This window comes from Cydia splendana, chromosome Z, assembly GCF_910591565.1.
Source record: "Cydia splendana chromosome Z, ilCydSple1.2, whole genome shotgun sequence".
NCBI classification, from domain to species: domain Eukaryota; kingdom Metazoa; phylum Arthropoda; class Insecta; order Lepidoptera; family Tortricidae; genus Cydia; species Cydia splendana.
Window position 1 is genome coordinate 5,979,328 of NC_085987.1, and position 23,691 is coordinate 6,003,018.

General features: G+C 38.6%; 1 protein-coding gene across 1 annotated transcript in view; it reads right to left on the reverse strand.

Annotated features, from left to right (window-relative positions):
• Window positions 1-23,691, reverse strand: part of LOC134804299 (protein obstructor-E-like) — a 78,657-nt gene that overhangs the window by 51,064 nt on the left and 3,902 nt on the right. The window contains exon 2 of the mRNA XM_063777309.1: window positions 1,998-2,042. Within this exon, the coding sequence (XP_063633379.1) occupies window positions 1,998-2,031 (34 nt within the window). The 5' untranslated portion in view covers window positions 2,032-2,042. The remainder of the gene's footprint in view (window positions 1-1,997; window positions 2,043-23,691) is intronic.

The window sequence follows — 23,691 nt, forward strand, 5'->3', positions numbered from 1 at the left end:
ATTTTTTGTCTCAGTAAATAGTAAATATTGTCTTATGTATTTTTGGAAAATCGTTTCTACTTGTGCTGCTAACTGTACCTATGAAAGGACGAAATCCGTCCTTTGATGTAACAGTGGCTTTAAGGGAAAACGAGTTACGGGCAAGCTTACAGGAAACGTTTAAAATCTCGAAAAAGTGTGCCACACAGACTACCTCTAGTAAACCCCGCATTTAGGATGACTCACGCTAGACAGGGCCGCGCCCGGGGCGAGGTGTCCGAAATGTCATTTATATACTCCATCTAGAGGTAAAAGATTTTTGATCTGCCATTTTAAATTCAAAGTCTTAGCTAGCACCAATTTTGTTCCAAAGACCGGAACTACTCAAGTATAATAGACTACAGAAATTAAAGAATTCATCTTTCCTTTATATAGTTTATGAAGGATACTAAACTGTCTCTAAGCGGCTTTAAAACTGCTTTAAAAGCACTTCTAAGGTCGTATGGAATATAAAAGCTAACCATAAAGGTGACATCGGAACTAAAATGAAAGCATCCACCTTGAAGGAAATATGTTTATATGACCTTTTATTATAAAGCCGAGGTAGAGAGTAACTCGATTTTATGGGTGTGCTTCAATGCTCAAAATAAAGGCTTAAGGTCCTCCTTAACTTGCTCCTGCAAGTATCGTCGCAGGTAATATGCCCGCTAAGGGGCTGTCCATAAATTACGTCATCGATTTTTGACGATTTTGGACCCCCCCCCCCCTATAATCATCCAAAAATCATGCTTCAAATGACCCCATTTCCTCCTACTTCATGCTACCGTCATCCAATGTCCAGACCCCCCCCCCCCCTAATTTGAAATGACGTAATTTATGAATAGCCCCTAAGTAGGTAGAGTTCGACCAAGAAAAGTCTGCAGAGATTTTGATAGCCCACGCAGTGCAAGGGTTATTTTAAACGTCAAACTTCAATGAAATTATGACGTATATTTAACTTGCACTGCGTGGGCTATCAAACTCGCTGCAGACTTTTCTTGGTCTAACTGTATCTATCATTGTATCTATTTGTAAACATAACTGAAAACTAACTCGCTACCTTTGCTCGCTACAATTTAACGAATAACAAATAGTAAAATATAATATTTTGTAGTTGCATGTTTAGAATACCGGTTCGATAATCGGCTCAACAATGATCCCTTACAAGCGTTAAATTCAGAAGGGCATATCCCGTTCCACAATTATTCGATAATAAACTTAATGTAGCATTGCTTTTAGGGCGTTTTTGGAGAACCAAGAGTGACAGTGAGGTTGTTTCAGCGCTAGTGGGGAGTTTATATTCACGCCGCAACGGATTTGCTTAGATATTTATTTATAATACCTACTTCCTGAGCCTGTCTCGTGGATTTCTCTCGGGAGTAGCTCAAATCTGATTGTGAACGAAAAATTACTGAACCACTTTCCAGGTATAAGGTAAACGTACAAGTGCTCGACATAATATGCTAATGCCCAATAGATGACACCTTGCTGTCACCTCTATTGACAATGACTTAAGTTTCAAGATGACATGTTCTGGGACCGCGTCGAGCACCAGTACTTTTACCTTATTTGTAGGCTACTATAATGTAAGTAACTATTATTAAGATATCTATATGTATCTATAGTAAAAGTGATTTATTAGCTGTACGTCCAATACGAAACATTACATACATACATATATATGACATATGTACAGTCGACGTCAAAGATATGTATGTACAGTTATGTCGACTGTACATACATGACGAATCTCGAAACGGACTTATCATAATATACCTATTGGACGTACAGCTAACAAATCCATTTTTTATATCACGGCGTTGGCAAACAAGCATACGGCCCGCTTGATGGTAAGCAATCACCGTAGCCTTTCATAGAACATACAAATTTAAGGATAAAATGGACCTTGGATGAATGAACCTAATTATATTTTGGTATACCTGTTGTTAAAATCAAACATCTAATAATGTTAAACTTACCAATGGCGCCAACCAGTAGCCTTCTTTGTGACATTATGATGTGACCTGAAAAAATAAAAATAATATTGAAATTAATAAATAGCATAGTCAATTATAACGCCCTTAGAAAATAATAAGAGATGACCAACAGGAAACAATGATTAAGGTAAACTTACTGGTGATCGACGCGGTCCCAGTACATGTCATCTTGAAACTTAAGTCATTATCAATAGAGGTGACAGCAACGTGTCATCTATTGGCCATTAGCATGTCGAGCACTAGTACGTTTACCTTATGGGAAAGTCAGTCGCGGCCTACATCCGGTAGTCACATATATCGGAGCTGCCAAGGTGTTCACGATATCTGAACACGCACTCTAACGCCACTCCCCGGCTTCGCAGGGGTAAACAGATTATACACCTAAACCTTCCTCAAGAATCACTCTATTGATAGGCGTAAAACCGTTCAGTATTAGTTTTAGAGTTTATTGCGAACAAACACACAAACAGACAGACGCGGCGGGGGACTTTGTTTTATAAGTTGTAATACTGATTTATGCATTCTTACTACCAAGTCTGTGCAAAGTTAGCGTGGTCACAGTCTATGTAAAATAACACCACCGAAAAATCTTAGCCAGGTAATGTTTTACATTAAAATTTGGAATGTACCAGTGCCTGTTATATGTCAAGCTACATCTGAAATAGCAAACCGGTGTAACCAGTACGTATCTAGTGCATACGTGAGCGTTTCTGATACAAGACAATGATCTGACCTTGCATTATGCCCTCTATTTCTACTTGAACACATAGGATCTAGCCGATTCTAGAATTATGTACATATATGTATCTAATATTGTTTGTGCCTTGCCTACTTGATACACTCGTCGTAAAATTGGCCTGTCCGGCCAAACAGTCATGCTTCAGGTATCGTAGGATAAACGATCAAGCAAACGATAAGCTATTGGTATGTATATGGTAACACTGGCGGCCTAGCCAAGCTGACGATCGCTTGCGCTTCGATATCGGATCGCTTTGTCTCTTTATCACTCTTCCATATTAGTGTGACAGTGACAGTTACGTTTCGTTCGCTACGTATAGCGTTAGCGATGGGCATGTTGTCTACGGGGCCTGCCGGCCTAGCCAAGGTGACAATCGCTATCGCTTCGACAACGAAACGCTTTGTGTCTCTCTATCACTCTTTCATATTAGCGCAACAGTGACAGTTGCGTTTCGATCGCTACGAAGCGTAAGCGATTGGCATGTTGGCTACGCGGCCTGATTAGAAAAAAAAACTTTCGAAATTGTACGATTGAATGTGAAGAAAAATGTTCTGATTCCATGTTTTCCTACTATTTCGAGAATCCGTATGTCAACGTCCGGCACGCATAGAGACGCGAGTTGCATCACGATTCACGGCGCGTCCTCGGAAAAAAACATTTCGCAAACCGTCGTGAAAGCCGTCGGTGGCGCAAACGCGCTTAAAACGTAATTAGTACATCTAATGGATACGAGATGGTCTCATATTTCCGTATGCTTTACGGACCAGACTGTTTTCAGAAAAACCATCAGCTTTTGGGTTACTTAGACACAGAATCACGAGTACAATTGAATGAGACAAAAAAACAAGTGTCCCCAGTTTGGCATATAATTTTTGGGTGTCAGTTTTGTGACGGTCCATACAAAATGTACCTATGTGGAAATGCGTCATAAAGGGACTTTTCCTTTTCGCGAGCGACACAATCCCTGGGGTCATTTTTGAGCTCCTAGTTAGACTTCGTGTTTGCTTAGTTCGTTGGCACGTAATAATCAAACCTTAAAACTGCAGTCCTTCAGCTTTGTCTAGTTAATTGAGCTATAGGAATTAGGTTAGGATTAGGTTTTTTTGGTGTACCTAGGACATCTGACTATTCAATCCTTTGACTATCCTTTGAGTGACCAAAGGATCTTCAAACTACGAAACGCAATAATCAAATCAGTATTTCATCACAATTAGATACATGGGTTCGTTGGTTTCGGAGTACCTAAATATAATGTGAAAGAAAAATTAATTCAACTAGGTAAAAAATTAAATTATTTTATGAAATATTCACTTTTTCTTTGGTGAATGATAGGTATCTATTTCAGTTTATAAAAATTATTTCATTAATCTAAAGTGTCTGTATAAAACCCAGCACTAAATCAGACAGTAATGCAAACACTTGTCAATTTATCAATCTTGTAAATCTAATTTATTCTGAGTAACCCAAAACCATGATTACTTTGAAGACTAATGAAACAATTTTTCTTCGCTTAAATTTTATATGGAAAGCGCTTAAAAGCATAAGCGGTAGGTTTTATTAATTTAAAACTCACAAAAGAATATACTGTACAAAAAACAGCAATATGCTTGCGATACGAACACTAAAATATTATAGTCCGAGAGACAAATCCTTTTGGTCTGCCTCTGTGTTGAACAGCAAAAAAAAACATACAGAACATATTTAGCGGTAATATTTTAAGCATTCAATGTGTTTTATGCGTTTGCCTACATATTTTGAGATGAAATTTTTCCTGTACTTTAATAATCAATTAACCCTCGATTTATTTTATTGTCTATGTATATCCATTTTAATCAGAACATTGAAATAATATACCGGTTTTGTATGTGCGTTAAATTTAGTGAAATATTGAACCACTCACCATTTGTTAAAATATTCTAAGGGGCTGTCCATAAATTACGTCATCGATTTTTGACGATTTTTGACCCCCCCCCCCCCCCCCTCCTATCATCATCCAAAAATCATGCTTCAAATGACCCCATTTCCTCCTACTTCATGCTACCGTCATTCGATGTCCAGACCCCCCCCCCCCTAATTTGAAATGACGTAATTTATGAATAGCCCCTAACGCATGTTAATGTAAGTACCTAAGTAATACTTTTTTGTTCATAAGTATTTAGTTTAATTATTTGTCCATAAGTAACAAAGTTTTACTCAGCAGAAATCTTACCGTTTGGGATTCTACAACGTACGCTTATATGGCACCGATATCGTATAAAAGTACAATGAGGTCATCGCAACTTCACTCGGTCCCTGCACTATAAGTAGGGCCCGTGGACCACAAAGGAGCGGTTTATTAATAAAAACACCTCGCAGTTTTCTTTTTAACGAAGCGAGATCAAAGTCTCGTTTAATCAAGATGGAGTACGGGGCAACGTCCTTTGTATTTATAATCAAGTCATGTAGGTACAGGAAGGCCCAAAAATACGTTAACAAAGTTTTTTCTTAAAATATTTATAAAAAACGTAAAATCTGCAGTCGTGCATAGTAAATTTTCCCGGATTCATAAGTTCAAAAGAGTGGCCACCCTACTCGCCTGATCTAAATCCAATGGATTATAGTTTGTGGTCAATCTTAAAGACAAGGGCCTGTGCTACTAAACACAAAAGTGTAAACGCTCTAAAAGCATCACTTACCAAAGAATGGGACAAAATATCCTTGGAGGACCTGTCCTGCGGCATTTTGTTGAAAATTTTAACAAACGTTTGCGTTTATGTATCAAAGCGAAAGGAGGCTATTTTGAAGACTATAATTTTTGTTGCAAACAAAGACTGTAGGTTTAATTTTTAACTTACTTTGTACTAGTTACTTAAGTACCTAATAAAATATATAGAAAAAACGTTGTCAACGTATTTTTGGGCCAACCTGTATTTTTAAGACGTTATAAATGAGCTATTTACATGGACTATTTAGTTGTAGAAGAAACTTATTTGAATGATTGAGTTTTCACAGCCACGCTCAGCCAACCTAAAATGTTTTCGTCTTCTTCGCCTGGGCCTGCCAGCTCCTCGCCCATCTTGCGGCACCAACATCGTGACTATTTTGGCACATTTCTGTAGGTGCATGCAGCAGTAATGGCCGGCTCCAGTATTTAAGGTTAGGTTCCGGCTAGTTAACTTAATAAAACCTTGCTCAAATATAGGATTTCCCATTGAAGTCCTTAGACTTAGCAGTTAAAACAGTGCACTTTATACTTACTGCGTGTAGAATATTCACTCCGTAAAAAATATTTACTGTTCCACACAGATGGCTTTTTATAGACAGAGCGGTTAAAATGACATAACGGAATCATCAAATCATGTAATATCCGCAATCCATGACAACCACAAAGAATGCAGAAACATAAAGTAAGTACAGTTTGGCAAAAAAAGAGTAGAAATTAAAAAGTGGCAACACTGTAGTGACGTCCCGTATTCTTATATGTATTGGTTTGAAAGGGAAATTTTTAATTTCTACTCTTTTTTGCCAAGCTGTAAGTCTGTTTTCGTTTGCCGCCCAAATACCAGTTACTTACTTAACCAACGCCTAAACTGCTGGCGTATTTAGTAAAATTCAAAAAATTAGAAAAAGTGCGTATATATTTTTAATAAATAACAAATTAATAAACATTTATTGGACACTCTTACACAAATCGACCAAGTCCCGCAGTAAGCTCAATAAGGCTTGTGTTGTGGGTACTAGACGAAGATATATGTAATAGATATAGATAAATATTTTAATACAAAGAAAACAATCCATAACACAAGAACAAATATCTCTGATACGGACAAATAAATGCCCTTACCAGAATTCAAAGCCGGGACCTGCTGCTTCTTAGGCAGGGTCACTACCAACTAGGGTAGTAGCCATTAAATATCTGGGTAAGTATGTATACGCAGAGTGCACGCAGTAAAGTATAAAAGTGAACTCACTGTTTTAACTGCTCAGAAAATGCGGTCATATGCATAATTATTATGTGTTCAAATCGACATCATTAATAAAACATCAACTGCGCGTATTAATTTGCTTGTCAATTGCGCAATGTGAATATTGATTATTCATTGCTAATATGAGATTGCATGTTTGAGTATCGTTAAATTTGTTCGGGTTACCAGTTTTACGTACTCATTTGTTTAATGAAAGTAACTGTTAACAAAACCTGATCAACCAGATGCCAATACTGTACATTGTTAACGCCGGTGGCAAACAAGCGCCTAAGTGTGCCTTAGTGGCCAGTGGTTAAAGCTGTCTAGAGTTAGCCCAAGAAAAGTCTGCAGCGAGTTTGATACCATACGCAGTGCAAGTGTCATTTATACATCATAATTTCATAGAAGTTTGATGTTTAAAATAACACTTGCACTGCGTGTGCTATCAAAGTCGCTGCAGACTTTTCTTGGTCTAACTCTATGGAAGCTTGCAATTCAATCAAAGGATGTTATGTGTCATACGCGTTACCGAATGTTTCAAAAGACATAGATTATCGTCTTTATTTAATATATTTAAACATTTAAAACTGCCGGCGTATTATGGATGGCTTTATCCATCTTTATCCACGTGATAAAATAACTGTCACTTTTTAACACCGTGGGATAGAAAGTGACGGACACTGTTTTATCACTCTGTCACGTAGACAAGAACGACCATCATATCCGTACTGGTCGAATAAGTCTAAATTAGAAAAACTCGACTCTGCTGGTACTGCCGCCGAGCAATTCATAAATCGAGTCATTAGTGACTCAAAAAAGCTCGAGACATAAAATTTTAAAACAATTTTTTATAAAATTTGGTGCAAAAATATTTACTGTTGCATAATGTACCTATTAGACAAATTACTACTTTCTACAGCAAATCAATTAAAGACTGGAAGAACGGTTTTAAGATACAACCTACAGGGTGATTTCGGGTCGTGATCCAGAACCACTTTTTCTGACTCTGTAAATGATTTACATTATTTTATTTTTCAAGTAAAATTTATCTTATAAAGACCGTATCGTTAATTATGGAAACAGATAAAACCTGGTCTAACTGTTGACATGTGTATGATTTTGTATTACTATGTTCTTAGGGTATAATCTGGGAGTATTTTTAGCCATATCTGATATAAGAAGGTTTTACATTTATTTTATTTTAGGGACTTTATGATGCTTTCAATACCGTCTAGCAAATATAATTTGGACAAGCCTATCGAGCTTAATTTGTGACTATTTCACCGACTCCTTGGTAAGATTTAAAGAAAGTAAAGGTTAAAATGATCGTAATAAAAGTCTAAACACTGTTAAGTTCTAGATGGATTGTTTTGGAAAGTTTTGACTCGTGTGCGGCTAGACTCTAGCCGCTAGCGATTAATATTAATTTAAACGACTGCAAGAGTAAATGTTAACGTCCGGGATCATCAAACACTTACAACACTCTTAGCTAAAACAAGATTCAAAGCGAGTTTAAAGATGTTTTTCCAATCCATTGTTCTAACGTAATCGCTTGTTTCCTAACATTTTTCCATAACAGCTAATAACTTTCTCAACGACGAAACTACCTTAAAATATTTCTCAACTTCCCACCTTGTTTTTTGATAGCTAAGGTCGTTTTTCCTAAACGTTAAATCGCAAGTTGGAGCTTTAGAAAGTAACGAACGCCAGTGTAATCGCCCAAAAACAAACGAGATACAATCAAGTTTGCAAGCAATTGACCTTTAACGTTGATGACTTTACTATTATGTTGGCCAACCTGGTAATTTGGATGATTTCGTATGTGAGAAACCATCGTTATCCACGGTCGATTTGTTAACTATGGTATACTTTTTTTTTCTTTTTCATATTGCTGTTTGGTGAGGGTCAGTCGGTCCTCGCTATGAGTACGGGCGGCCGATTGCCTTTTAACTGTATTCTGGTTCTGGTGCTTAGCTACTCCCATATTAAATTAAGATAGGGTAATTCACGACACAGCGTTAGTAATAACATGATGACTTTTTTTCAACAACTCGCTACGCACGTGGTTCAATTTTGTAATCTTACGCTTGCTCGGGTATCAATATTAGCACGAGCGTATAAACAACAACTTTGCCCGCTTGTAAAATAAATAACTATTGCCTCCTTGTCACCACTCTAGCATTAAATGTTGCGAAATCTGTTTGGTTAGTTTCGGCACTTCTGCACGGACCATTGTCTATTCCATTTACGATGGTTACATTACAACATTGGTTGACCAACATATGATAATTGATGAACCGGCATACATAATGGTACCTACATTATGATACAAGTGCGCTACGTTGGTCATTACACTCGAGGCGATATAATATTGTGCGTGCGAGATGAAAACCGATGTGTGTAATGATCAGAGCACACGTGTTTTACACGACGTTTTGGTATCGTCTTGGGTCGTCCCGTTCGTTTTTTGTCAAGTTTTTAAATTATTCCTATTCTGCTAACGTCACGCATTCTACATTCGTCAAGTTCATCGGTGGTCTTTTTCATATTTGGTTATATTTGGTTGTTTGCCTTTTTCTTATTTCGGCTTATTCCGGTATTCGTATTGGGCATGTTTTGTCCGTGATGTAATTATATATGACCAACGCCTACCCTGCCAACACGCTATTCCTAACCCTAACACAGTGCGTAGCCAACATGCCAATCGTTTACGTTCCGCAGCGAACGAAATGCAACTGTCATTGTCGCACTAATATGGAAGAGTGATAGAGAGACACAGAGATTTTCGTTATCGTAGCGCCAGTGACAGTCATCTTAGCTAATAGGCAAGCAGTTCACTGACTTATTTAAAGTTACGAAAGTCCGTTAAGGCTCACTTGCACCATTCCACTAACCCGGGGTTAACAGAATAAACCTGGATTAACCATGGTTATCAGTACAGTTTGACTGGGTTAACGGTTTAACCGCTTAACCCCGGGTTAGTGGGATGGTGCAAGTGGCCCTAAGAATACCGGTTGAATTTGTTAGCATGCACGGATCGACCTTACCTACTCACTGATTGCATCACATATAGGTATGACATAACGCCTGACCAACTTATGATGTGTAAGTGTGCGCCTGGAGGTGCATTCGAAATATACAAATTGATCTCAATTTGACATCACATATTGGTTATACGCTGTTATTGTTGAACTTAATGTAAAGTGAACTTTCGGAGGATCTTCTTACATTTTGACAAGTAAATCAACAGTCAAGTCAAATAACTGCTAATTGTAATATTGTGTCAACCCAACTAGTTAGTGATCAAATAGAGATAAACTTGTAACATTCAAACGTCGCTCTTCTTTTCGGTGGACAGATCGGTCCCGCCCATCAAAGTAACTATGAATGGAACGCCAACGCAATGCAATCACAATAGACACAATATACACCTACTTAATAATCTCGTCAAGTGCCAACTATTTATAGAACGAGTTACCTAAATTATGTACGATATCGCGACGAATCCAGACTAATCTCAATAAGGCCTAGTTTCCTCTCTGCGTTGGAAGGTCAGATGGCGGTCGCATTCGTGGAAACGGTGCCTCCGCCAATTCTTGGAATTAGTTGCCACATCCTAGGCTTCCAGGATGAGCCGTGATTAAAAGCCGGGACAAACGCGCGGAAAATGAAGACTCCACAAAGTTTTCAGACCTAAATATTAATCTACATAATCAACTATATGGTGCAACGACCAAAAGAGAGTCTCAAATAGCCTCCGAAACGAGAGCACGCCACTTTTCCCGATCCTGCGCCGTTTTCTGCCAATTGTCGGCTTGAAGCTGACGCAGATCCGCTTCCACACTGTCACCCCAGCGGTATCTGGGCCGACCTACCGGGCAGCCACCAGTCGGTCTTCCCAAGTACGTAAAAAAATACGTAAATACGTAAGTATTAATCTACATATATTTACTTACACCTTCGTCTAGTATCTAACCATGACACAACCCTTAAGGAGTTGACTGTGGGACTGTTTATTTATTCTATAGTTCCGCCGTTTCCTGTATAAAACAGTTTATAAAGAATGATATGACATTTCCCGCGTCTCCGTCGTCTAGACTTATCTGAGGTATCAAAGGATTGCCGAGAACACTTTTATTCCTTTGTTGTCTGCAAACACTATTCCAACTGGCGTTGGTTTTGAAATCAACTTAATACAGGAAGCTTTAAAGGTAGTTTGGTATTTTTGTATTGTTGTAAACCGTATTATTTTAGGTAATAAAAGTATTCTTTCGATTTATATAAGTGGTTCTATTGTGTTAGGGTTTTTAAACCAGTGCCAAGCTAGGTAGACGTAATCAGATTACAAGTTTGCACGAAAAGCTTTACCGATATAAAATCGGTACATATTTCATTACGACCACAAGATTTTATGTAAGGTTTGAAATTTTATGTAATGGCAGTTCCATTTGAGAAATCCCTGTGGTATGAATTAATTTTCTATTTGGTCTCTTTTTTTAGAGTATCTGTTATCTGGACTTATCTGTCTGGAATCAATATGACTAAATCAGTCAAATGCCAGAAAAAGGAATTGGTATCTTTTACACATAAATTATCGTGTTAGAAATGTAACGCATTGTTAGGGCCCACCAATAAAAACGTGAGATACGATAGTAACAAAATAGGAACATAACTCATAAGTAAACACAATCGTAAGGAAATTGCATTGAATGATGTAGAGTATGTCATGTGACAATCCTAATGTGCACGATATCGTGTTTTAATGTTCATAACAAGAAACATGTATGTACTCATGAAATTTTCGCACAGATAAAATATCAAAAACGTTTAAGGAGTGGACATATAACTTCAAAATATCTGGGAGACCGAGATTTGCTCGGAACATATAAAAACTCAAAAATGCGCGTTTTCCCAGAGATAAGACCAAGTTAGATCGCAATTAAATAATTGTTAATTAAATTTTAAATAATTATTTGATAACTTAAATTCTTTAATAACTGTTATAGTGTTGTCTCTGTAAAATCTCGAGTCCTATCCAGAAATAACTAAAACCATTTTCCCAGAGATAAGACCTAGCTAGATCGATTTATTGCCCTCGAAAACCCCTGTATAGCAAATTTCATCGAAATCGTTGTAGCCGTTTCTGAGATCCCCGAAATATTGAAATATAATATATAATATTACTCGTTTAAAGGTACTGAATAAGATAGTGTCACGTATACCTGCTCCTAAATTTAATATGACGAAAACAGGAATTGTTTATGGTAATATAAGACGCTGTTACAAAAATATGTGAGAGGTGTTGATGTGTACGAGTACCTTGTATTTCTATTCATTCAATCTAAATATTGCAGGTGTATATAAATATAAGTACGGCCTTTTAAAGTTTGCATGGTCGATCGGTAGGACGGAGACAATGTCGCTGTACTCTACAATACTCCACATTAGAAATGCAACGGATAGTTGTTTGGCCGGATACCGAATATGCGGCCTGACCATCGCCCGTTAATCCGGTATCCGGCCGCCGAATATTCGGTCGGCGGAACTATACCTACATTTCGGTTTTTCAGGTGCGCATTGTGCAGGTTTTGACCTGTTTCGTAGTGGACGTTCGCGCGGACTCATTTCTATGTTCGAAATGAGTGCGCGTGCAAGTGAGTGGAGTGTTTAAATTGTTCTAAAATAATAAACGAGTACGATTATGACCGTGACTGTTTCTTATTCCAATTTTGTTTACTCCGAAATCAAGCAATGTTACTATCCGGTATGCGGCCGGATATTAGGCCATAATCCGGTATCCGGCCGGATGTTAACATAATGGCCGGATAGGCCGGATACCGGATAGTAACCGAATATCCGGTGCATCTCTACTCTACATGTACCTACAAAGCAAAATACGAATTTTTTTTTTTGAAGCTGTTAGTAACAAAGTACAAAGACCCCGATTTCATAAATAGCAAAAAGTTTGCGTAATTCTGAGGATAGCGGGGACGGGACGGCCATTACAATAATAAGCCCCCAAAATACCTTAAGACGAGCTTTGGCTTAAAGATGTCTTAAACTGTTTGGACGCTAAGTTAAATCTTTTGTTCGCAAAATAAGAATATTATATTCAGTGAGGACAGTAAGTCTATAAGCAGAGATGGGCATTAATCGATTAATTTTTTAGCTAACTAATCAATCGATTAAAAATATCAATCGTCATTTTTTAATCGCAATTAATTTAGTTGCGATTAAATTAGTTGTGAGAATGTACAACTAACAACTAAATTAGTTTTAGTTTCAATCGACTAAATTTCACGGTTAAATCTATATTAAAACAATGTCATCGCTGGTTTTTGCATTTTTTATTTAACTTGCAATATGTAACTAAAAGTTGGTATGTATGTACATTGGAGGTACTCGTATGTTGTACCTGTGTTGGTTTAGGTAGAATCTTGCAGCTTTTTTCGAAGCGGATACCTTCAACCGATTGAGCTAAAATTATGTATACACGTTTAATTTGAAATGCTTGAATGACAATGTAATATTATGGGCAATTTTAAGTATTATTTTTACGATTGACATTGATTAACAACAAAATACAAAGTTTTATTTATAAAATTGTGTTTTAAGTGTTAATGCATAAAGGACCCAATTTTTATTTACAATTCCCTTAGATAAGAGACATTTTACACTTCGTAATAATGGTCAAAAGATAGCAAGTAACACATGTACTATTTCATTTTTATACATGCGTTAAGATGTCCTAATCTGCTGGCTGTCAACATAGCCATACCGAGGTTTTCCATTTAATTTGCTTCTAACATTAGTCGCGGAAAAAATAGTCTAACTAATTAGTCGATTACAAAAATTAGTTGTCCGTAATCAATCGGCAACTAATTTAGTTGCAACTAAATTAGTTGCACTCTATACAACTACGATTGATCAGTCGTCGTTTTCAATCGTCAGTCGCAATTAATTCTTTTAGTCTTAATCGTTAATCGTTAGTCGATTACATTTTGCCCATCTCTGTCTATAAGCTGAAGGGGTAAAGGATGACTCACGCTAGACCGGGCCGTGCCCGGGACATGTCATTTTCTATGAAGACTGGCGGCCTAGCCAAGGTGACAATCGCTTGCGCTTCGCCATCGAATCGCTTTGTGTCTCTCTATTGCTCTTCCATATTAGTGTGACAGTGACAGTTGCGTTTCGATCGCTACGGAGCGTAATCGATTGGCATGTTGGCTACGGGGCCTGATCGGTGATCACGTGGTGTTTTGAATAGAAAACGAAGCGCCGGAAGCTCGGAAGCCCCGGCCCGGTCTAGCGTGAGTCATCCTTAACGCGAGGACGCGATTCAAATAAATATTTGTTTTAAAGTTAAAGGACAGTTATTTACGTAAATTGTTTGTGAAGGCAACAGGTGTTGAAATTTGTTGCTAATATATATTATCTATCTAATACCTTTAAACGAGCAATTCTTGTTTATTTATATATATATATATATTTCAGGGATCTCGGAAACGGCTCTAACGATTTCGATGAAATTTGCTATTCGGGGGTTTTCGGGGGCGATAAATCGATCTAGCTAGGTCTTATCTCTGGGAAAACGATTTTAGTTATCTTTGGACAGGACTCGAGATTTTACAGAGACAACACTATAACAGTTATTAAAGAATTTAAGTTTTGAAACAATTATTTAAAACTGTAAAACTCTGTTAACCGAGTGGATTCTTAAGGCCATTTGCACTATTCTCTAAACCGGGGTAAACCGGTTAAAGGATGACTTACCCTAGACAGGGCCGGGGCTGGGCCGGAGCATCCGGCGCTTAGTTTTCTATGGAAAGCACCACGTGATCACCGATGAGCCGTCATAGAAAGTGACATGTCGGACGCCTCGGCCAGGGCACGGCCCGGTCTAGGGTGAGTCATCCTTAAAACTGGCGTTACCATGGTTACCAGTACAATTTGACACTGGGTGAAAGGTTTAACCGGTTAACCCCGGGTTAGTGGGATGGTGCAAGTGGCCCTTAGTAGTTATAACTGAAAACTGGTCGTCATATTACAAAATCTTGTAAAACTTCCTATATTGCAGTTCGAAAACATCTATTTACACTAAATTATCGTAACATGGCCACTTTCAACAAGCAATTGTCAAGCTGACAATAAAACGCTATATTTTCCTCCTATCCCCAAATTTTCACCAATCACAGATCTGGGTCGAATCAAGTTTAAAACTAGGACTCGCGGTCGTGTCCGGGTTTCGTATACACGTGTTCGGTACCCGTTTCCGAACTACACGTACACGGTTTTCTGACCCGTTCTACACGTGTAGTCGTGCACACGTGTAATTAAGATCCGTGTATCCGGGTACCCGTGTACCCGTGTACACGGCGAAACGGACCTTAAATACACGCGGGCCTAACCCGTCCTTGGCGTGTAGCGGAGATTGTAGTAATGTATATATGGATGTTCAATGTGATTGATATGTGTTGTACCAATTTAATTTATTTTTCACCTCAGCAGCTCGAACAAGGGTACTTTGCTAACAGTGAGCAAAATGCGATTTTGTTAAAGGAAAATATAACATATTCCGTTCGTGGTAGTTTCAGTCAGAGATGGGCAAAATTCATTTGAATGACGAATTACGAATGAGAATTACCAAATCATTCGCGAATGACGAATAATTTTTTCGAATGATCATTCGTGTTCAATTCATTCGCGAATAATTTATTCGGCGAATAAAATAGCCCACGAATAAATTATTTGCGAATAATATTGTCGAATAGTTAGCTTACAAAATAACTATTTAGCTGTTTTATATCCCAATAGTAAAAAGAAAATGTTTTCTATCGGTTTATCTGGTTGGTTGATTTGAGATGTGGAAACTGGGAATACGCCTCATGTATTGGCGGTCACGTGGGGCGAGAACAACTGGAAATACACCAATAATGGGGGTATTCCCGTATGTCCCCTTCGGGAACATGTGGGAAAAGTCAAACAATCTTTCCCATTTGTCCCCACTTCATTGAAGCAGGAACAAATAGGAACACACCATTAACGGGTGTATTCTTATTGTTCCCCGATGGGAATAGGCGCTGCATATAAAACATTTCCATTTGTCCCTCATGTATGGCGTAGGTCACGTGGATAGGGGACAAATGGGATTACATCAATAATGCACCCATTATAACCAATAATGGGTGTATGCCCATTTGTCCCCGCGGGGAACATATAGGAAAAGAAGCCGCATATAAATATTTCCCATTTGTTCCCACCTTATTTTTGTAAGGACAAAAGGGAACACACCATTTTCGGATGTATTCCCATTTGTCCCCGCCAGGTACAGAAGTGATAGGATTTGCATATAAATATTTCCCATCTGTACCCTCCTTATTGGTGTGGGGACAAATGGGAACACACCATTTTCGGAAGAATTCCTATTTGTCCACGCCGCGAGAGACATTTGGGAAAAGACGCTGCATAGAAATCTTTTGTATCGGCACCAAATGGGAACACCAATATCGGGGACAAATGGGAACACCAAAACTCATATAAAACATTCCCATTTGTCCCCGCCTCATGTATGGCGTAGGTCACGTGAATCGGGGACAAATGGGAATACACCAATAATGCACCCATCATTACCAATAATGGGTGAATTCCCATTTGTCTCCGCGGGGAACATATGTGAAGACCCTGCATAAAAATATTTTCCATTTTTCCCCACCTTATTGGGGTGGGGATAATTGGGAACACAATTTTCGGATGTATTCCCATTAGTCTACGTCGGGAACTGATGGAATAGGTGCTGCATATAAATCGTACCCATTTGTCTCCGCCTCGGGGACAAATGGGAACACCAATATCGGGGACAAATGGGAACACCAAAACTCATATACAACATGCACATTTGTGCCCGCCTCATGTATGGTGTAGGTCACGTGAATCGGGGACAAATGGGAATACACAAATAATGCACCCGTCATTACCAATAATGGTCGAATTCCCATTTATCTCCGCGGGGAACATATGTGAAGACCCTGCATAAAAATATTTTCCATTTTTCCCCACCTTATTGGGGTGGGGATAATTGGGAACACAATTTTCGGATGTATTCCCATTTGTCTACGTCGGGAACTGATGGAATAGGTGCTGCATATAAATCGTACCCATTTGTCTCCGCCTCACGTATGGCGGCGGTCACGTAGGGCAGGAACAAATAGGAATACACCAATAAAGAGTGTATTCCCATTTGTTCCCGCGAGAAACTTATGGGGAAAGACGCTGCATAGAAATCTTTTGAGGTGGGGACAAATGGCAACGCCAATATCGGGGACAAATGGGAACACCAAAATTCATATAAACATTCCCATTTGTCCCCGCCTCGTGCATGGCGTAGGTCACATGAATTGGAGACAAATGGGAATACACCAATAATGCACCCATTATTGGTGTATTCCCATATTACTAATAATTACCAATAATGGGTGAATTCCCATTTATCTCCGCGGGGAACATATGGGTAGACCCTACATAATAATATTTTACACAAATATCGGATGTATTCTCACTTGTCCCGGCCGGGAACAAATGGGAATAGGCGCTGCATATAAACAATTCCCATTTGTCCCCACCATGGATGGCGACGGTCAGTTGGGGCCTTTCCCAAAATTTTCCTTGGCTCTAAAATACGCTGCAGTTGCATACCTATTCAGATTTGCCATCTGAGTGTGTATTACAAAAATCCTTCGTGTAATTTATTCGAATAATTCATTTCTTATTCGAAATTCTAAACGAATGGTTTATTCGCGAATATTAATCTCACCATAATTATTTAGATTAAAAATGATTCGAATAATGCCCAACTCTGGTTTCAGTAAGCATAACTATCTACTTTTGTATTAAATAATCATTTAGGTTTATATAACACTTTAAAACTCTCGCGTTTTGTACACATATTTAATTACACAAACGGGTCTACCGCGATATAATTTCATTGTTTTTACCTTTAATTCCGACGTTTCAGCTGAGTTGCACCAGCTGTGGTCTTGGAAAGACTGACGTCCCAACAAATGGTAACATGGTGGTGGTGGTATTTAGGTTTACTTTAATTATCAAAAAACTACATCAATGAAGAAATTGAAATACCAACAATGAAGTCAACGCTTACTGAGATATTGTTAATTTTAATCTTATGATTATTGAAACAAATTGTACTTACCTACCTATTATTGACATTACAAATCAATCCAGTAAAACTGCAAAGTAGGTAATCGAATCTTCCTAACCTTCCACATATTCAATCGTATGTCTTCATAGCACGAATCTCCGCTACACGAGAGTGAAGGGTCGAACCGGCGGGTAAATAAGATCCGTTATTTCGTGTATCCGTGTACCCGTGTACACGGGTACCCGTGTAAACGTTTCCGAATCCGGGCGGGTTCTTGTAGTTCGGGTTCTTAAGCCCGGCGGGCTTAAGAACACGGGTACCCGTGTCAGCGTGTAACACGTGTATCGGGAGCTCTATTTAAAACCAACAATACCATCTGACGGGCACCTTTCCCTCGCGCCCTTTGTTCGGCAGTTCAGGCTACCGGGTTCAAAACGTCTAACATTATCGTAACTTACTCGGTACATAAGTCCTTCTCGTTTCAAAAAGGTACACAAAGCTTTAGCCCTATATAAACGCCCGATTCTTACCGGGCATTAATTCCTATTGCGTGCAAAGTGCAAGTGAGTCGAAGGCCTAGAGTTCCAGGGCGTATTCCCTTCAGAGCGTTCGAATCCAGCCTCCGCCATCGCCACTGGAGGGTTTCGTCGCTTTTTTAGTAAAGGTATGTATTATAATAATTCATATATGTTTCCAGTAGAGTGACTACATAAACACAAATCATAATATCTAATAATATAATTTGATCTGTACCTACACTACCTAGCACCTACCCAAAGCAGAGTCGAAAATCTTATATTAGAACTCGACTTAGATTTACAGGGTCCTGTTGATGATTTGAGTAAATATTTAGAATCGTGGAGCAAGTTGTTTTTCTAGTGTGTAAAAGCATTATAATAAGGTTTCTATTCCAAAAAATATTAGTCATATAAAATGAGTCATCACCAAAATCTTCAGGGAGCGTTCGACTCTCCTAAGCTGGGTAAGCAATGTCACACCTAACCTAACCTATATTTTTCACAATAGACCGTGATGTGACGTTCTTGTGAAAATGGTATAATCGTTAATGGTTTGCTGAGATATTAGTTATCCGAAAATATGACGGGAATTTTCACAGAGATCTACCTAGATAAAATTATTGTACACGTACAATCCCGAACTAAAATTAAAGAACGACCGAGCGAAGCGAACGAAGTTCTTCGAACGAGCGAGCGAAGCGAACGAAGTTCTTCGAACGAGCGAGCGAAGCGAACGAAGTTCTTACATTCGACTTGGGACACGCGGCTGGCTGTGGCTAGGGGCACGTCCCGGCATTTCGATGTTTTTAAGCTGAACTATCAGAGGATAGTTTGATACTCAAGAACTTAAGTAAATTTGTTCTAATTTAAATTAAATTGGGTAAACCTGTAGTTGAGGGTATTATATTTTAGTCATTAAATTATGAGCAGGCTCGATGAAGGGGTTATTGAGCTAGAAGAGCTTAGAAGCCTAAAAAGCTATTTGTGAGGGGTCTTGCTATTCTGGTCATCTTTTTGCCAGAAAGTATGGTCGAGTTTGGTATCAAATGAAAGTGCTCGGCTTGCACTTTTATATTTTTACAATTACCATTTTGAAATAATTAGCAAGATAAAAATAAACATAATATAGGTATTTGACATTTGACACGAAATATTTCGGCTTACCACAGATACAGTATCAGTTAAGGGCTCCACAGACCTTGTAATATATCCACGCGATTTTTGATCCATTGCCGCCTATAGTGGGACATAAAATAGTAGAAATTAAATATAATGGAATTCTAAAATTTCTATACTATAGTTTTTTTACTATAGATTGTATTTCTATACTATAGATTGTCGGTCAAGCAAGTTTGTCAGTAGAAAAAGGCGCGATATTTAAATTTTCTATGGGAAGATAACCCTTCGCGCCTACATTTTTAGCCGCTTTTTTCTACTGACGGAAATGACTTGACAGACTATAAATTGTTGCCATGTGTAAGCATTTTACCTCAAAAATGTGACAGCTACGTAGAAAGTGGCGCCCTCATTTACTAACCGACTTCCAATTAATCTCAAAAGGAGGAGATTCGATTGTGATTATTTTATATTTGTTACTCCATATCTCCGTCATTACTGGACCGATTTTTTAAATTATTTTTTTTGATTGTATGTATATGCATACATATTGGTCCCGTTTTTGTCAAAACCCAGTTCAGATGATCAGAACGGAACTCTTCAACGAAGCATAGTTCACGTTTGGCGATTTGTCCTCTTCGTTATGTTTGTTAAGCAAGTTTTTAAGCCACATTTTTGTCAAGCTCGAGTTCTGATGATGGGATCCACGAGGAATCGAGGGAACTCCTCAAATCTTAAAGGCATGCGTATAGAGATTTTTTGTATTTTCATCAGAAAATCAAGCATTTTCATTAAAAACTGTCGCATTTGATGAAGTGGAACTGCTGATGATGATCAGAACGGAACTCTTCAACGACGCATAGTTCACGTTTGGCGATTGGCCTCTTCGTTATGTTTGTTAAGCAAGTTAAGTTTTTAAGCCACATTTTTGTCAAGCTCGAAGTCTGATGATGGTATCCATGAGGAATCGAGGGAACTCCTCAAATCTTAAAGGCATGCGTATAGAGATTTGTGTATTTTCATCAGAAAATCAAGAATTTACATTAAAAACTGTCGCATTTGATGAAGTGGAACTGCTGATGATGATCAGAACAGAACTCTTCAATGACTACACGTTTGGCGATTCCAATTTCGATTTTGACGGAGCTGGCCCTGGAGCCAGACCTGACCCGGATCCGGTCTCTTATCTGGACCTGAACCCGGACCTGGACCCGGACTTGGACCTGGACTTGGATCTGGACCAAGACCTAGAGCTGGACCTGGTCCTGGACCCGGACCCGGACTCGGCACTTGACCCGGAATACCACTGAAACCTACCATAAAATGTAGGTATAAAGTATAATGTTGCCAAACTTACTAGCCCCTCCCGTTCAAACCCCCGTACACCGCACCACACGTGCCGTTAAGTGGGTTAGGTTAGGTTTGAACTGCGATCCTCACAGAACCGAAAAAAAGTGGGTTAGGTTAGGTTAGAACTGCGAGCCTTACAAAAATGAAATGCTACTAGAAAAGTGGTTTTGGTTAGGTTCGAACTGCAATCCTCACAGAACCGAACTGCTATCAGAGAAGTGGGTTCGTGAGGCTAAAACTGCGACCCTTACAGAAACGAAATGCTACCTACTGGAAAAATGGGTGGTTTTACCTCCTTCATCTTTCACCGGCCCCCATAGAAGTCGGTTTTTTTTTCTTGAAAATTATTTTAGTACTTACTATTTTATGTCGAACTGTACGAGTAAGTAGGTGCAACAAAGTCAATCCGCTCTATATAATTTTTGGCAAACCGCGAGTTCTCAGTTCGGGGCGAACTACTAGTTTATAAATCATTGACATGCCGATTTTGGCATTTCTTTAAGCGTGTTACATATGGGCCAATTTATTTATTCGGGTGAGTTTATGTTATTTTATATCTACTCAGAATCACGAGCTCTTTTGATCCTAATTGGAGAAAAAAAGTGTCCCTAAATTTGCATATCATTCCATTCCGTTATCTTATGACGATAAGTCATACTAAGTCTATGAAAAACGGTAACGGAATTCAAATTATAATCTAGGGATATTGTAATATTCTCCTATGAGGAACAAAAAAGCTCGGTATTCTGAGTACTATAAGTAGTAATAAGATAATTTATCTCGTGATAATTTACCTTAGGTATTACTAGATAAAAATGGTCAAATTAGTTAAATAAGTATAGTGTAGGTCATCATCATTAACTTAAGAGTTATTCTCTTGTCGGTGGAGTATCTTCCAGATAGTGTAAGTACAGCTTAAAAATAATGGCCCATATTTTCGGTGTTGTTATGTATGTGTGACCGTGCAATGTTTTCAACTTTTCACCCGAGGGGGTTTATATTTTAGGTAATTGCCTCCCTTTGATGTCTATTTGGATCCGTTTCCGATGTCCGTGTCTAATTACGGAACTAAATCAGAACATTAATAGAGGGGGTGGGGGGGGGGGGGGGGGGGGCACGTGACACGGTTGTATAACCATCACGCCTTTGATGCAAAGGGTAAGGGTGACGTGGGTAGAGCGACGAATACACAAACGTAAGATGCATCAGGAAAATCATTGATGAAAATGATGGAGGTAAAATACTTGAAATACATTCTACTATCGACAAGGAGTTAATAGTTACCTACTCATTTGTTGAAAGTATGTATTAAAGGATGACTCACGTTAGACCGGACTGTGTCCGGGCCGGAGCTTCCGGCGCTTTCTTTTCTATGACATGACAGGCGATCACGTGATGCTTTCCATAGAAAACGATGCGCCGGAAGCTCCGGCCCGGACACGGTCCGGTCTAACGTGAGTCATCCTTTAATCGTCACAAAAACCTACTGCCGCTCCCATACAATCGAAGTAACAGTTTCAGAACAATTCTCGCTAATCCATGCTATTATACTATATTATAGTTGTTTTTCTTTTAGGCCTTACCTTTTCGTAATGTATGAGCTAATTTGCAACAAATAGGTCCGAAAAAAAGGTTTCATCAATATTTAATGACAAGCCAGTTCCACAAATTTAAAATTTAAAAGCATCATTAAAGGAAGTTCTGTACTTATTTGTGTAGGTATTTAAAAACATTTTTCGAACCACAAAGTATTCCAGTTATGAAAAACCTCAGGGGGTACGTACTTAATTTGTTTTGAATATTGCAATTCTTTTCTAACCTAGTTAAATAAAACAGTCGTAGCAATGTAAATCGGTCGTCCGCGGTAAACCTAAGGGTTACCCAGGGAATTCAACACGTAGCTTTGATATCCAACAACCACCACTAATTTACTCTCTAAAACAATCTAACCTCACTTGGACGAGTCCCTTAGAAAGGGATTCCGCAATAAGTATACATTCCTCCCGCTCCCGCTAATGCTATTCAGAAACATAAATTCAATACAAATAAAATTACCACAGCCCAGCTCATGTGACTGTGCTTTAGAGAAAGCGAGCGCACGCTATAAATTCGTGTCCATTATCATCTTTAAACGTAAAAAGCTACCTAAGTTGAAAATAAGAATCAAACGCGCTTTTAGACATTTTCCGACAGTTTTCCGCCCCACTTAACTTAAAAGCTGATGCGGCAAAGTTAGATTTGCGGTCGAGCGTCGAGAAACTGTTTTGGCTTTTGTTTATTCTTTAGCTTGAATGCCGGCAGGAATATTTTTTTCACATCACCTATTCGAAAAAAAGGGTTTTTTCTTCCCCGCTAGGAGGGATCAAAGTGGCAATTTTCTTCCCTGCTAGAAGGGATCAAAGTTGTACTTTTCTGTTCTTGGACACGATTTTTTCTTTCTTGCATACTATTTTTTTTGGTTAAATAATACATATTTTTGTGAAAAGCAGTATGTGTTACACGGTATCAAAATTATTTCGTCTTGGGCGTTAACACTTGAATCCCTCATTACGCTCAGGATTCAATGTACGCCCTTGACGGAAATATATCATTTTGATCCCTTGTAACACAAACTACTATTGTCATGTGATATTAAGGTTAGCAGAGTGAGGTTGATAGCAAGTTGTTTATACGAAGATATTCGGGTAACAAGTTTATAGTCGATTTTTTATACGGTATCAAATTGTGCAGATGGCACATCAGTACTTAGGGTACAACAGGGGTCGGAAACCGGTATTTACTCCATACAAAAATACCGGTATTATTACGTTCTTTTTCGTTCTTTGGTATATTATTTCATTTTTAATGGGACAAA